The sequence below is a fragment of the Chenopodium quinoa genome, unplaced genomic scaffold (assembly GCF_001683475.1).
Source record: "Chenopodium quinoa cultivar QQ74 unplaced genomic scaffold, ASM168347v1, whole genome shotgun sequence".
Taxonomy (NCBI): Eukaryota; Viridiplantae; Streptophyta; class Magnoliopsida; order Caryophyllales; family Amaranthaceae; genus Chenopodium; species Chenopodium quinoa.
Window position 1 is genome coordinate 10,870,794 of NW_018743331.1, and position 16,675 is coordinate 10,887,468.

At 41.3% G+C, this 16,675-nt stretch overlaps 1 protein-coding gene across 1 annotated transcript; it reads left to right on the plus strand.

Annotated features, from left to right (window-relative positions):
- The first annotated feature begins 244 nt into the window (after positions 1-244).
- Positions 245-3,274, plus strand: LOC110737639 (protein FAR1-RELATED SEQUENCE 5-like). Its single transcript, XM_021917970.1, has 5 exons — positions 245-331; positions 1,021-1,334; positions 1,872-1,998; positions 2,636-2,827; positions 2,918-3,274. The coding sequence occupies exons 1-5, from the start codon at positions 245-247 to the stop codon at positions 3,272-3,274; spliced, it is 1,077 nt and encodes a 358-aa protein (XP_021773662.1).
- Positions 3,275-16,675: the final 13,401 nt, after the last annotated feature.

Genomic DNA, 16,675 nt, shown 5'->3' on the forward strand with positions numbered 1-16,675 from the left:
TTGTTGTTGTTGTTGTTGTTGTGTGTGTGTGTATGTGTGTTATGTGTGTGTGAGTGAATATTAGAGTGTATGTAAGAGTGTGTGTGTTTGCTTTTGGCCGTGTACATTCTTATTTAAGAATCTAATTTCAGTTCTAATTATTGAGAGTCTGTGTGTAAGTGTGTTTAAGGGGGTGCATATTCACTTGTTACTATTTTTTGGGAATGTTAATGACTTGTTATTTCTATTATGTTTAATGACAGAAATGATGAGGAACAATGAACAACTTGACAGTCATTCTAGTACCATCACAAATGTGCTAACTACTCCTACAATAGTAGTTTCTCCTAAAGTATCACCTTTTCTCACTCCTAGAGGAACAAAAGAATGGCTTCCAATATGCCCCAATGAGTTGAAACCAGCTATAGGAATGAAGTTTAATAATCTTGGAGAGGGCCTTGAATTTTATAAAAGTTACGCATTTTCTGCTGGATTCAACACAAGAAAGTCTACAACTAAAAGACAAAGAAGAAGCAAAGAATTGAAATCATAGTATATCTTATGCAATAAGGAAGGATACAAAGAGAAAAGAAAGGCTACTGTTGAAAAAGATTTAAATTACAAGGAAGGAGAAAGCAATGAAGAAAAAGCTTCAATCCAAAGGAAGGGACTCGTTACTCGTGTTGGGTGCAAGGCACATGTTGTCATAAAGCATTGTGATGACAACAAATTCATAGTGTCACAATTTTATGAGGGACATACTCTTGCACTTTATACACCTAGTTGCAATCTCTTCCAAAAAAGAATAAAATGAAGATATTGCACAAAAAAAGAATTGTGAATAATTCTAAGGTAACACTTTCAAAGTCTATTATGTTTCATGAATTCTCTATATGTTCTAATAAAAGTTGTTTGCTCATTTGTCAAATGAGCGAATAATTATTTGCTCATTTGAAAAATGAGCATTGAATTGTTTGTTCATTTGAAAAATGAGCATTAAATTGTTTGCTCATTTGAAAAACTGTTTTGTTCTTTAAATAGGTGAATATTGGTCCCGTTACAACTTTTCGAATGATGAAGGAAATTGTTGGAGGATATGATAACATTGGTGCATCTAAGCAAGATTTCAAAAATTTTCATAGAGATTTAAAAGCATACATTCAAGGAAGCGATGCTCAAATGTTCGTGGATAATTTTACCAACAAAAAGCTAATGTGGAGTGCTTTTTTGTTTGATTTTGAGATGGATGAAGATTACTGCCTTTGTAGAGCATTGTGGGCAGACCCCCTTTGTAAAAAGAGTTATGCTCTATTTGGTGATATTGTATCCTTTGATACCATATACCAAACCAATAGGTAATATATAATAATCACAATTCATTTCTATGTTATAACTATGGCTTAACTTAATGACTTTGTTTTAAATGAACTTAGTATAATTGTTTGCTTACTTCAATGTGAAAAGTTTGCTTACTTCAATGTGAAAAGTGAATATCCCCATAAGTCTAATTTTCTTTGATAAGAGTATGTATATGGGCATTGAATTGCATGTTCATTTGACAAATGAGCATTGAATTATTTTCTCATTTGACAAATGAGCAAAGAATTGTTTGCTTATTTCACAAATGAGCATTGAGTTATTTGCTAGTTGACAAATGAGCATTCAATTATTTGCTCATTTGACAAAAGAGCAAAGAATTGTTTGTTTATTTCACAAATGAGCATTGAGTTATTTTCTCATTTAACAAATGAGCATTGAGTTATTTGCTCATTTGACAAATAAGCATTCAATTATTTTCTCATTTGACAAAAGAGCAAAGAATTGTTTGTTTATTTCACAAATGAGCATTGAATTATTTACTCATTTAAAATTTAATCTGTATGTATAAACAGGTACAACATGGTGTTTACTCCATTTACAGGGGTTGACCGTCATAAGAGCTGCATTACTTTTGCTGCTGGTTTCATAGCGAAGGAAGATATTGTGTCATTTAAGTGGTTGTTCAGATCATTTCTCAAGGCAAATGGGTGGGAATGAACCTAATTGTATGATCACAGATTAGGATCCAACATTGAAAATTGCTGTTAAAAGTGTGTTTAAGAAGACTGAACATCGGTTCTGTATGTGGAACATAATGAAAAAGTTACCAAATAAGGTGGAGAAATCAATCATGCAAGAAGAAACTGGTTACCTAAAAAAAATATGTTCTTGCGTTTGGCATCTTGAAATTGAACCCACTGAGTTTGAAGAAAGGTGGAACAAGGTGATGGTTGAATACCACTTGGAAGAACATGAGTGGTTAGGTTATATGTACAAGATATGGGTCAAGTGGATTCCGGCGTATTTCAGAGATGTGTTCCTTGGAGGAATAATGCGTACAACACCAAGATCCGAAAGTGAAAACAACTTTTTCTGCTCCTTTATCAATCCTCATGTGTCACTTGTTGAGTTTTACTTGAGATATGAAGCTGGAATTGATGCCTAAAGACACACTCAAGGTCAGAATGATAACGATTCAAAGCACAAATATCCTGAGTGCAAAACACCACTAGGGATAGAAAAGCATGCCTCACATTTATATACTAACTCTGTCTTTTATGAATTTCAATATGAGGTTGAAATTGCTTGTTTTTCTTGTGGTGTTGATGAATTGAAGAAAGAAAATGGATTGGAAGTTGCAAAAGTAAGTGAAGGAAATCGGATTAGAACATTTGATGTTGTGTTTAATCCAACTAACTATGACACCACATGTTCTTGCAAGCTATTTTATAGACAAGGAATTCCATGTAGACATATGATTTGGGTTTGGAAAGCAAAAAGGTTTGAAACCATTCCTGAGCAGTATATGGTACACAGATGGACTACTATGGCACTGAAGAAACTAATTTTTGACTTGGGTGGAAACCCGTTGGAGTAATGTGCTGATTTAATTGACAAGAAAAAATTGTTAAATGATTTATGGTCAGAGATACACACTTGTGTAAGTTTGGTAGAAGGCAAAGATGAAGATATTCAAGAACTTATGATAAATATTCAAGGAATAAGAAAGGATTTAGAGGCGAAGAGGATTGCAAGAAATAATGAAACAACAGCTAGAAGTGAAAACAATAAAGGACAAGACATTGAGCTATTGATTGGAGCTAGTGTGCCAACTAAAATAATTGTCAAACCTCCAAAATTTTCAAAGAATAAAGGGACTGGAGTTCATCTATCAAATGAAGAGACTTCAAAAAAGAAAGGGGCTGAGATTGATGTGCCAAATGTTGAAACAAGAGATAGAAGTGCAAAAGGCTGAAGGGAAAAAAAGAAAAGGTTGTAGAACAAAACCAGAAAAAAGAAGAGATTATGTAGATGTTGTGGTGAATTGAGTCATCATGATATTAGAAATTGTTCAGAAAAAGTGTAATGATAACTTTATATAAATATAAGATTAAATATTTTTATATAAATTCCTAACTGTAGGATGTACTTGTTATTTCTTTCTCTGTTTTCTGTTCTTGTCATTGTGTGCATCTATTTATCACTCTGTCAGTATGCTTTGATTTATAAGACCGACAGACTTTGTAGGAGAAAGAATTTTGGGAAGAATAAGATCAAAAATACCACCAATGGCTAAAAGATGTTGAGGGATTTGTTATAATAATCATGCCTCGAAATACAATTGAGCTCAAATTTGAAGTTTCATATTTTTAGCACAACCCCTCATATATAAATTTTGTGTTTTTAATTTTATTGAAATGAGTAAATAGTTAATTGCTCATTTGTCAAATGAGCAAACAATTCTTTAATCATACATTAAATCAACAAGCATTTCTTTGCTCATTTGTGAAATGATATACACTTTCTAAATAATTAGTTACTCATTTGGAAAATAAGGAAACATTTCTTTGATCATTTAGGAAATGAGCAATCACTTTTTTGCTCATTTAGAAAATGAGCAAATAGTTAGTTGCTCATTTGTCAAATGAGCAAATAGTTAGTTGCTCATTTGTCAAATGAACAAATAGTTAGTTGCTCATTTGTCAAATGAACAAATAGTTAGTTGCTCATTTGTGAAATGAGCAAATATTTATTGATAAATGAGCAAATAATTAGTTACTCATTTGTAAAATATGCAAACATTTATTTGATCATTTGGCAAATGAACAATTAATTTTTTGCTCGTTTAGAAAATGAGCAAATAGTTAGTTGCTCATTTGTCAAATGAGAAAATGCTTAGTTGCTAATTTAACAAATGAGCAACAGCTTAGTTAATAAGATCAACTTTTAGAAAATGTTTTCCATTACATTGACATACCTAAAGTTATAACAACAAAATAAACACAAACACATTTGTCAAATTTGATTATTTGTCCCATTAATAACAACATAAAAACTAATACTTCTATTGTTCTATACAAATCCTAAGAACATCCTAACAATTGATCAACTTCAGTCTTCAATTCTCTCCGTTGAATGCTCTTGAATTGCTGCCCCAAGCTTTCTTCAGTTGTAAGGCTAGTTTCCTCAACCTTCTTTTTCTTTTGAACAATTTCTTTAACATATTTAACAATATTTACTTCACTTGAAATAATTGCAAAGCAATACTTCAAACGAAGTTTTTCAATGATTATGACATGTAAAGAGAAAAAATGAAGCAATAGTTCAGGGTAAGTATAGGGAAGCAATAGTTTAGAAGTTGCAGGTCATCTTAGAAAGCAAAATTTTGATTCAGTTAGTAGCAAAATAGAGTTAAAATGAAAATAGAATTAAAATGAGCAAAATAGAATTCAAATGAACTTATAAGAGGCGAGACAAGAAGTAAGTTCTAATACAGAATCGAAGTTTGTCACTGATACAGCCCAGACAAATAGTGCATCTTCACTAGGTATGATGGCAGTTGCTAGTGAACATTGCTCAGGTCAGTTGCTAGGTATGTTCTCTATTATCATCTCATATTTCAGAAATACGTAGAAAAAAAAGATGGAATCTATTTCTAAAATATGGAATCTATTCCTTAGAATCTGTATACTCCTAATTCTGTTTTGTGATGGCTTCAATGTCACTTCCTGCAGAATCATGTCATGTGACTTTTTGTAAACATGTGATTAGACTAAACATTAATCAATGATTTTATCACCAACTAGACTAGTATTCGAAGAAGGAAACAAGAAAACAAGAATAAATGTAGAACAAGGGACGAACATTGTGCTGTAACACATAACAGAATCATCCGTTTAAACCGTCAATTTGCTTCTCTAATTTTGGTTCGACTAATCTTGTAACTTATCTAACATGAACTTATAAGATCTTAACTTAAGTATTTGCTCATTTGAATCATTGAATCACAAGACAAAAAAGGTATCAATGTATATGCTCATTTGACAAATGAGTAAAAATTATTTTCTTATTTGACAAATGAGTAAATAATTATTTGGTCATTTGACAAATAAGAAAATGATTAAGTATTTTAGTAAGGAACACGGCCTGTAAGTTGCAACAACAAGCATGAAATATGAAAGACTTACATTATTTTTCTTTAAACCTCAATTCCACTTTTGCAAACCCATATATGTTTCCATATGCCTCATCATTGCAACTCCACAATGCAAATGATCATCATTTGAATACTTCCAGAGTAAATCAATCACTTCAAACTCCATAGACTTGATCTCTTTCGACAAAACAACACTTTGTATAGTTCCTTGACCATCCATGAAATATGAAAATGCGCTTTTCTGAAAATGAACAAAAAAATTAAAATAAGAATAAAAACAGGCAGAACAAATATAGTCAGAACAAATATATGCAGAACAAGACCAAGATAAACAACTAAACTCTAATCATTTTTCTAAATAATCTAACAAAATCTTGAGCCATACCAGATTTTTGAGAAATTTCTTGTTTTCAGTAGAGCCTTCACTATATTCAATAACCTCCATTGTACCACGCACTGAGGTGGTGTTATAACATACCAAAAAATAATGATCTTTTTCAAATACTGGGAAAAAGAAAAGCTCAATATCTTTCTTTGAGATGACTGATTTGCTGAATTAAAATAATTCACAATATCATAAAACATTTTATTCCTTTGTAGAGCACGATCAGTTTCATATTGAAAAAGGCATTCCTAAAAAAATACATAAAGAAAAATACATAAATATGATGAATACAAATGAAAAGAGTAAATATGAAATGAGCAAAGTGAATATGAAATGAGAAAAGTCATATAAAATTAGTAAATTGAAATTTTTTTGACAAATAAGCACGGAAGGTTTTGCTCATTTGACAAATGAGCAAAAAATAAATATTTAATTTCAATGAATGAGCAAGAATAGTTAGACAAATGAGCACTGAATAGTTTGCTCATTTGACAAATGAGCAAAGAACTAATATTAGTGTTTGGAAATACAAACTACATCTACATTAAAATATAAAAAATCATATGAAATGAGCAAAGTGAATATGAACAAAATAAAACAAAATAAAATGAAAGAGTTGAACTTACACTTGCAGTAAGACTGAAAAAGAAACGTCCAGTAGAATTGGTATTTCTATATTGCTCATTTTAATTCAGAACAGTAAACCATGCATTAATGATTTCGCCATGAATTTTGTTACGATTTTTAAGCATTTCAAGTTGAAATATCATTACTTCAGTACCAGTATCACCCTCGCATAAAAACCCTGGATCACTACATATAAGATTTAGGGAAGTTAATATAATTTCAATCGAAGGTATGTAAAATGAGAATACAGAGCTGGACTCGTTTTAAGAAAGAAACATAAGGTCAATTGCCAATTTCTAGAGGAGTACTTCAAAATGCAAGAGGCTTCTGAAATTTCCATCACCCTTTACTCTGAAATGTATCTCTTAAAATAGGTCTAACTCAGTATTTTTAAAGTAAGAAATTATTGCTCATTTTTGAAAATGAGCAAAATTTAGATAAGTTAAGATAAACAATTATATGACTTCAATAAATACTTGATTAGGGGATTTTTTCCCCACCACGTGACCACACAAGTCTTGCCACGTGCCACCCACGTGGACCAACCAGAGTCCGCCACGTGTCACCTCGTGAGAGGTCCAAGGTGGACCAATTAGGCCATGACACGTGGCAGACAGATAGCCCATCAAGAAAATGGCCTCCTAAGGCCCAAATTCCTAGGCAAAGCCCAGTTAGCCCCAGGTTTGCTAAATCCTAATACTGGACACGTTTTTCAACACCCTACAAAAGGGAAATTTTCCCTCTGAGGAACGTGATTAAAAAATATTTAATTCACATTAACTCTCCATTAGAGAAAGTCAGACACCTGACACCTCGAATTGAGCAATTACTTATTGCAGATACTCTCTTAGAATCCGAGAGAGACCTTTACTTTCCGCATTTTACTCCTCATACACGTTCTAACTTGATCGTCGGAGGCAGAACTCCAACCCACCGGAGTCTCCGTTGTTTTGCAAGTACAGGCGTCCAGAAGTCAGTCTTGGAATCGTAACTCTCCCGCAGCACATAAAAAAACCACGAAACATCTGGCACCGTCTGTGGGGAGAGTGCTTCTGAGATGACTTCACAATAACTTGTACCGCCTCTAAATGAGAAACGGCCTATGGCCGATGTCCAGGTCTACTCGGACCAGGATACAGATGACGACTATGAAGTCGCCACCCACACGACCCCTGATGGGTCCCTGAGAATAAGGCGCATCCATCCCACTGAAAGGAGGGAACGAAACACCGACCAGGCAGGGCCGAGTGAAACAGTCGGCCAGTCGACTGGTCAGCTCCAGGTGGCTGAAGGATCCACCACCATCACTAGAAACGAGCTCATGACTCTCATGACAAGTTTCAAAGGGGAGATAAAGGATCTTATTGATAAATGGACGGCTGTCCCTACCAAGGAACAGTCGGCCAAGAAGCCCTCTCATTTTGGGAGGAAAAAGCCGGTTAAGACTGAGAGGCCACTCCTTACTCTAAACCAAGGGAGGGACAGAAGCCCTAGATAAACTTGGCTGGACTTCGGTTCCCTGAGCTAGGGAAGAGGAAGGCCATCCGGCATATACAGTCGGATGGTTCCAAGAAAACATGTTCCGATGCTCGGATGATAATCCAGCAAAAGAAGAATATGCAACTGTCAGAGTCGGCCTCAAAGTCAAACTTCAATGACAGCTTTCAGAATACCTCAATGAGGTATTCTTAATCAAACTGAGAGGACCCGACAGGTGGTATGTCCGCTCACTCTAGTCCTCTGATGTTCCAAGTGGCCCCGTATGCGCCTCAACAGCCATACATGTCGTATGGACAACCATATATGCAGCCTACCCTCTTCGGGGGGCAGGTGGCACATAATTTCTAGCCTTTGGACTGGCAGCTCAGACTGCTAAGACTTGGGGAACGGCCTTCAGCTTTCTCCAAGGAAATAACTAAGGCCGCACAGCCAGCCAAGGTGAAGAATGTGTTTCTAGGCACTTATGATGGTACCTCCAACCCAGAAGACCACCTGATGGCATACACCAACCTTACGTATCTTCAAGGGTTGGACGATGCCACATGGTGTAGATGCTTCCCGACCACATTGAAGGGTATTTCCAAGAAATGGTTCGGCAACCTGCTAGCCGGATGCATCAATAATTTCAAGACGCTCGCATACTTGTTCGCGTCAAACTTCTCAATGAATATCCCTGCAAAGAAGACAAGTCTTGATTTGGGAGCCATACAACAGGGAGAGAAGGAGGGGTTGCGCTCATATATCAGGCGCTTCAATATGATGAATTCAGATTCAAGGGCTGTCTGATGAGGTAGCCTACACAGACTTTTTTAAAGGTCTGAAAGACGGGTCGAATTTCAAGTTCGACCTCGTCAGAAAGAGGGTGGCTACCCTCCAAGAGGCACCGATGGAGGCGGACGCCTATATACAGGCGATCGAGCTCTGCAACATCAGTAAGCAGTCGAAGTTAAAGAGGTTTGACAAACAAGAGAGTCGGCCATCACAGTCGGCTAAGAAAAAAGAAATGAAAAGAAAACAAGTCTCGGTGACTGAAACTTTTGAACAACCATCCCAGAAGAAAAAGAGAGAAGCGAAGACGTGCTCCCCAAAGTATGAATTTAATAAATACTGTTACTCCATCCTCATGAAGATTAGGACCGGGTCTCTATTGACAAGCCGACTCCTATGAAAGGTTCCGCCAAAAATTAGAACAAAAACAAATACTGCCACTATCATGAGGATATTGGCCACGACACCAACAAATGTTATAGCCTCAAGAGGCTATTGGACCGTTTGGCTTACAAAGGAGTCTTCAAGTCTTATATCTTGAGGTCCAAGGTTACCTTGAGAACTAACCCTGGACAGTCATCTAAAAAGAAGCCCCACTCTACTAATATCTCGGATACGGATGAAACTTCGATCTATACAATAGCAGGCGGCTTCGCTGGAGGTGGCCCTACCATCCGGGGCAATAAAGACTATGTCAGGCGCCTCGATGTTAACTCAATCGATGACGGACATGAGTGCAAGGATTACTTCCCCGAAGTCGTTATTACCGAGAATGACAAGGGCAAAATCAGGAGGCTGCATGATGACTCTATTGTCATCGAATGCAAAGTGGGCAACCAAAGAGTTGGCCAGATCCTCATTGACATTAGGAGCTCGTCTGATCTCATCATTCACAAGTGCCTGGCCAAGCTCAGGTACAAGCCCGAGAGTATGCACCAGGTCTCTCATCCCTTAGTGGGATTTGGGGGTGGTGTGGTACATCCGGTAGGTCGAATAGACTTACCCATTCGTCTCGGCGAGAAAGGGGAGGGACGCCACATGGTGGTCCGGTTCTTAGTTGTTGAAGAACTGACGGCCTAAAACATGATTTTGGGGAGCCCCACCCTAAATGAATCCAAGGCTGTTATCATCACTTCTCTTATGCTTCTTAAGTTTGAGAGGGATGATGGAACAGTTGGCTCCTTACGGGAAGACTAGAAGATGGCCAGGGAGTGCTATCTCTCTGATGTCAAGCCCACTTTGGTCGCAGTCGACCCTAGTAGAGAAACTACTGACCTTGACCAAGTCAAGGAAGCCACGCCTGCTCTGACAGCAGCCAGCAAGAAGAGAAAAGCCAACCAAATGGTGGCCAAGAAAAAAGACAGGCAATAGCAATCACTGACCGGTCAAAGGCCAGATGAACTTCGTCCCTAGCCGTCTGGTGAACACATGGACATTGTCCTAGATGACTCTCGTCCTGATCAGACTGTTAAGGTTAAGACGACTGCTTTTGCTGAGCTCGGTGCAGACTTGCTCCACTTTGGAGCTCGTTTGACATTATGATCCTCATTGACATTAGGAGCTCGTCTGATCTCATCAGTCACAAGTGCCTGACTAAGCTCAGGTACAAGCCCGAGAGTATGCACCAGGTCTCTCATCCCTTAGTGGGATTTTGGGGTGGTGTGGTACATCCGGTAGGTCGAATAGACTTACCCATTCGTCTCGGCGAGAAAGGGGAGGGACGCCACATGGTGGTCCGGTTCTTATTTGTTGAAAAATTGACGGCGTACATCATGATTTTGGGACGCCCCACCCTGAATGAATCCAAGGCTGTTATCATCACTTCTCTTATGCTTCTTAAGTTTGAGAGGGATAACAGAACAGTCGGCTCCCTACGGGAAGACCAGAAGATGGCTAGGGAGTGCTATCTCTCTGATGTCAAGCCCACTGTGGTCGCAGCTAGCCCCAGTGGAGAAACTACTGACCTTGACCAAGTTAAGGAAGCCGCGCCTGCTCTGACATCAGCCAGCAAGAAGAGAAAAGCCAACCAAATGGTGGCCGAGAAAAAAGACAAGTAATAGCAATCACTGACCGGTCAAAGGCCGGTTGAACTTCGTCCCTAGCCGTCTGGTGAACACATGGACATTGTCCTAGATGACTCTCGTCCTGATCAGAATGTTAAGGTTAAGACGACTGCTTTTGCTGAGCTCGGTGCAGACTTGCACCACTTTGGAGCTCGTCTGACATTAGGATCCTCATTGACATTAGGAGCTCGTCTGATCTCATCAGTCACAAGTGCCTGACTAAGCTCAGGTACAAGCCCGAGAGTATGCACCAGGTCTCTCATCCCTTAGTGGGATTTCGGGGTGGTGTGGTACATCCGGTAGGTCGAATAGACTTACCCATTCGTCTCGGCGAGAAAGGGGAGGGACGCCACATGGTGGTCCGGTTCTTAGTTGTTGAAAAATTGACGGCGTACAACATGATTTTGGGGCGCCCCACCCTGAATGAATCCAAGGCTGTTATCATCACTTCTCTTATGCTTCTTAAGTTTGAGAGGGATAACGGAACAGTCGGCTCCCTACGGGAAGACCAGAAGATGGCTAGGGAGTGCTATCTCTCTGATGTCAAGCCCACTGTGGTCGCAGCCAGCCCCAGTGGAGAAACTACTGACCTTGACCAAGTCAAGGAAGCCGCGCCTGCTCTGACATCAGCCAGCAAGAAGAGAAAAGCCAACCAAATGGTGGCCGAGAAAAAAGACAAGCAATAGCAATCACTGACCGGTCAAAGGCCGGATGAACTTCGTCCCTAGCCGTCTGGTGAACACATGGACATAGTCCTAGATGACTCTCGTCCTGATCAGAATGTTAAGGTTAAGACAACTGCTTTTGCTGAGCTCGGTGCAGACTTGCACCACTTGTTGAAGGAATTCAAAGGCATCTTTACCTTTGAAGTGGATGAGATGGCATGCATTAGCCTAAATCTAGCCGTCCACAAACTTGCTATGGATCCTAAAAAGAAGCCAGTAAGGCAAAAGAAAAGGAACCATGGTGAAGAAAGAAGCCAGGCGGCAGCCGCCGAGGTAAAAAAATTGTTAGATACTGGGTTCATTCGGCAATGCTACTTCCCTGATTGGGTTGCCAATGTTGTCCTAGTAAAGAAGCCAAATGGAACCTGGCGCATGTGTGTGGACTACACAGACTTGAACAAGGCATGTCCGAAGGATAGCTATCCTCCCCCAAAGATCGGCAGTCTGGTCGACTCTACAGCCAACCATGCCTTGATGAGCTTCATGGACACCTATTCAGGCTTTCACCAGATACCTTTGTGGAAGAAAGATCAAGAAAAGACGACCTTTTGGTTTGAAGAATGCGCCTGCTACCTTCTAGAGAATGATTAATACAGTCTTCGTTAATCAAATAGGAAGGAATGTGGAGGCATATATTGATGATATTATTGTTACATCCAAACTCCAGACGGACCATCTTACAGATCTCCGAGAAACATTTGCCACACTCAGGCAGCACTAGGTCATGCTAAATCCCAAGAAATGTGTTTTTGGTGTTGAGTATTAGAAGTTCCTCGGATTTTTAATTGATTAAAGAGGGATAGAGGCCAATCCAGAGAAAATACAGGCGGTCATAGACATGCAGTTGCCCCGCACTGTAAAGGAAGTTCAAAAATTAATAGGTTGTCTGGCGGCATTAAGGAGATTCCTCAGTCGGTCAGGCGACAAGTGCCTCTATTTCTTCCAAGCAATCAAGAAGAAGACGATGTTTGAATGGGGGACGGACGCAGAGGCGGCCTTCCAAAAGTTGAAGGAACACTTGCATTCTTTACCAAGGCTCGTCAGTCCTGTGTTAAAGGAAGCGTTATACATGCATTTGGCCGTCTCTGATCATGCTCTCAGTGCCGTTCTTCTTGCTGAAAGAGACGGCTGCCAGCTCCCCGTCTATTTCATCAGCCATGTCCTGAAGAATGCTGAGTTACGGTACCCCATGGTTGAAAATTTTGGCTTGGCCCTCTTCATGGTAGTTAAGAAGCTGAAAGCGTTCTTGGCACATCTGGTCGTGGTCTACACTGACCAACCAATCAAGCGGCCACTGACAACCATGGAATCATTTGGCCGAATGATTAAATGGGCAACTAAAATGCAAAGCCTAGAAATTACTTTTGAGCCAAGGAAAGCATTGAAAGGGCAGGCACTAGCCGACTTCATTGTTAAAATGACTAGCCCGGCTAATCCAGAAAATCCTGACCAAGTTTGGAAGGTATATATGGACAGGAGCTCCACAATGAACGGCTGTGGTGCAGACGTCATATGTCAGTCTCCTGAGGGAGACAAGTATGAGTATGCACTACATTTCAAGTTCCAAGCCTAAAAAATGAGGCAAAATATGAAGCCCTACTAGCCGGCATTTGCATGTGCAAGGCGGCCGGGGCAAAGAAAGTGGACGCCTGTTTTGATTCACAATTGATTGTTAGCTAATATCATGGTTACTATGAAGCCACACATCCGGCTATGATCAAGTATCTACAGGCGGTAAAAGAAGAGGCCGGGACACTTGAAGAATTTCACCTAAGTCAAGTGCCCAGGTCCGAGAATAACCAGGCAGATGCCCACTTCAAATTGGCGTCATCTGCCTCCTGTGACACACCTCTGTTTTCTTGGAGGTGATGGAAAAAAGGAGCATTGAGGAGGAACCTATTAAAGTCCTTTATCGAAGCTCAACCTGGATTTATGGTGTTTAAGGTAAAAATTACCCTAGACACGTGGCCCAATGGCCTTACGACACGTGGCAGCCAGCCATGGGTCAACAGGGCGCCAATCCCTTGTTGACACGTGTCCTTTAAACCTAGATGGGGTGCTAGTCTCTCCACTGTAAATAGTGGGTCAGACCTCATTTATTGGGCATCCATAAATGCAAACACAAAAAACCGAGCAATATTAATTGTAGAATCCTCCTGTATTTGCGAGGAGCATTTACTATTTCCGCACTTATGTTACTGACTTGATCGTCGGAGGCGGAGCTCCCACCAACCGGAGTTTTCGTGGTTTTGCAGGTACAAGCGTCGGTTGCTCATACTAGGAATTGTAACTCTCCCGCAGGACACATCAAAAACCCCCAAAACATTTGGCACTGTCTATGGGGATAGTACTTCCTAGATGGCTTTTGAAATTGTACCAACAAATGAAGGCAAACGGCCCACAGTCGAGCCTTAGGTCCATACGGACCAAGAAAGTGGTGACGATTATGAAATCGACACCTATGTGGCCCTAGAAGGGTCGTTCAGAACAAAACACATCCGCTCCAAAGAAATAAAGGAGCAGGATGGAAGTCAGGCTGCTCCAGGCAGCCAAACCGGCAAGCCGACCGGGACAACCAAGGCGGCAAAAGGTGCTACTCACGTCACGAGAGACGAACTCATGAAATTCATGACGAGTTTCAAGGGCGAGACCAAGAGCCTCCTAAACAAGTCCACTGGCCCTCATAAGGATCAACCGACTAAGAAGCTTCCGTCCTCCGGGAAGAAGGCGCTGAAAGATTGTGTGCCTACCCCTCACCCGAAACCAAAGGTGGCGGATGGGTCCACAATCGACGTCTCAAAGCTTCATTTCCTTGAGACAGGGCAAAGGAAGCCCATCCGGCAAGTACAACCGGATGGATCAAAGAGGACTTACTCTGATGCCCGGATGCTCATCCAGGAAAAGAGAAGTCTACAGTTGTCCGCGTCGGCGTCAACATCGACCTACCCAGATAACTTTTGAAATGCTTCCATAAAGCATTCAGAATCAGATAAAGGGAGTTAGTCGTGCGATCCGTCCACGCGTTCTGGTAAAAAAATTATCCAGCCGGTACAGTACGGGTCACCGTACCTGCCATATGGATCTCCATACATGCAGTCGGCCCTCTTCGGGGGTCAGGCGGCACAACCGGTCCAGCCTATGGACTGGCAGCTCCGGCTGCTTAACCTTGGGGAACAGCCAACAGTCTTCTCCAGGGAAATTACTGAGGTGGCACAATCGGCTAAGGTGAAAAATGTGTTGGTTCGTACCTATGACGGTACCACCAACCCAGAATATCACCTAATGGCCTACACCAACCTCATGTACTTACATGGGTTGGATGATGCCGCCTGGTGTCGGTGCTTCCCGGCTACATTGAAGGGCATAGCCCAACGATGGTTTGGCTACCTGCCAGCCGGATGCATCAACAACTTCAGAACTTTGGCGTACTTGTATACGTCGAACTTCTCAATGAACATCCCTGCCAAGACGAGCCTCGATCTTGGGGCCATACAGCAGGGAGAGAAGGAAGGACTTAGGTCCTACGTTAGGTAGTTCAATCTAATGAGAATTCAGATTCAAGGGCTGTCTGACGACGTTGCCTACATAGACTTCTTTAAGGGTCCGAAAGACGGGTCGACCTTCAAGTTCGACTTGGTCAGAAAGAGGGTTGCCACCCTCGAACAGGCATTAATGGAAGCTGAAGCCTATATACAGGCGATGGAAATTTGTGCCGTGAGGCACCCGTCGGACCCCAAAAAGTCTGAACAGAGAGAGAGCCGGCCATCCTAGTCGGCAAAGAAAGAATTATAGAAAAGAAAAGAAGTCTGGGCGGCAAATCAATTTGGTTAGCCGGCCTAGAAGAGCAGAAGAAAGTTAGAACCGTACGTCCCAAAGTACGAGTTCACTAAGGACTACTCCTCCATCCTCATGGAGATCCAAGACCGTTTGACTCTTGAAAAACCGGCGGCAATGAAAAGTCCCATCAGCAACCGGGGCAAGAGAAAATACTGCCAATTCCATGAGGATGTTGACCATGACACCAACGGTTGCAATAGCCTCAGGCGGGTGTTGGACCGTCTGGCTGAGGAGGGGGCTCTGAAGTCCTACTTACCCAAGTCCAAGGGTGCCCCCAAGACTAACAAAGGACACCCGTCCAAACCAACGACTACTAACTCTGAAACAGACGAAGAAACAATCTTCACTATAGCAGGCGGTTTTGCGAGTGGAGGTCCTACCATCCGGGGTACCAAGGACAATATCAGGAAGTTGGTTAACTCAGTAGATGAGGGCCAGGCGTCAAAAGACACCTTTCCTGAGGTCCTTATTTTTGAAAAGGACTGAGGCCAGGTCAGACGGCTTCACCATGACCCCATCGTCATCGAATGCAAGGTTGCCAACCAGCGAGTTGGCCGGATCTTAATTGATACCGGGAGATCGTCTAACCTGATAAGCTATCAGTGCTTGACAAAGCTCAAGTACAAGCCCAGCAGCATGTATGAGGCTCCTCACCCCTTGGTCAGTTTTAAGGGAGGGGTGGTGCATCCGGTGGGAAAGATTGACCTACCCATCTGGCTTGGAGAAAAGGGGCAAGGGCATCACATGGTCGTTAAGTTCCTTGTTGTTGAGGAATTGACCGCCTACAATATGATTTTTGGTCGCCCCACCCTCAACGAGTCTAAGGCAGTCATCATCACGTCTCTCATGCTGATCAAGTTTCAGAAGGATGATGGGACAGTCGGTGCCCTAAATGGGGACTAAAAGACGGCTAGGGAGTGTTACCTCTCAGACGTCAAACCAACTATGGCTTCAGCCAATCATGGCGAAGAATCCATAGAACTAGGTAACTGCGATCATGCAGTGCCGGCTCCAAGGGTAGCCGGTAAAAAGAGAAAGGCGGACCAACTGGCACGCGTCAAAAAAGAAAAAAAAATAGCAATCACTAACCGGTGAACGGTCGGATGACCTCCGACCCCAGCCGACTGGTGAGAGCGTTGATGTCGTCCTAGACGACAGCCGGCCCAACAGAACTGTTATGGTTGGGACGGTCGCTTTTGAGAAATTAGGGGCAGATTTGCTCCAACTGCTGAGAGAGTTCAAAGACATTTTTGCCTCTGAAGTGGAAGAGATGCCAAGCATCAGCCCGGATCTTGCTGTCCACAAACTTGTCGTT

Excerpts from the sequence above, each read along its gene's own strand:
- LOC110737639 (XM_021917970.1), top strand. The coding sequence starts at position 245 with ATGATGAGGAACAATGAACAACTTGACAGTCATTCTAGTACCATCACA. Across the intron at positions 1,335-1,871 it reads ACCATATACCAAACCAATAG|GTACAACATGGTGTTTACTC; the intron begins GTAATATATAAT and ends ATGTATAAACAG. Across the intron at positions 2,828-2,917 it reads CCATTCCTGAGCAGTATATG|AAAAAATTGTTAAATGATTT; the intron begins GTACACAGATGG and ends TTAATTGACAAG.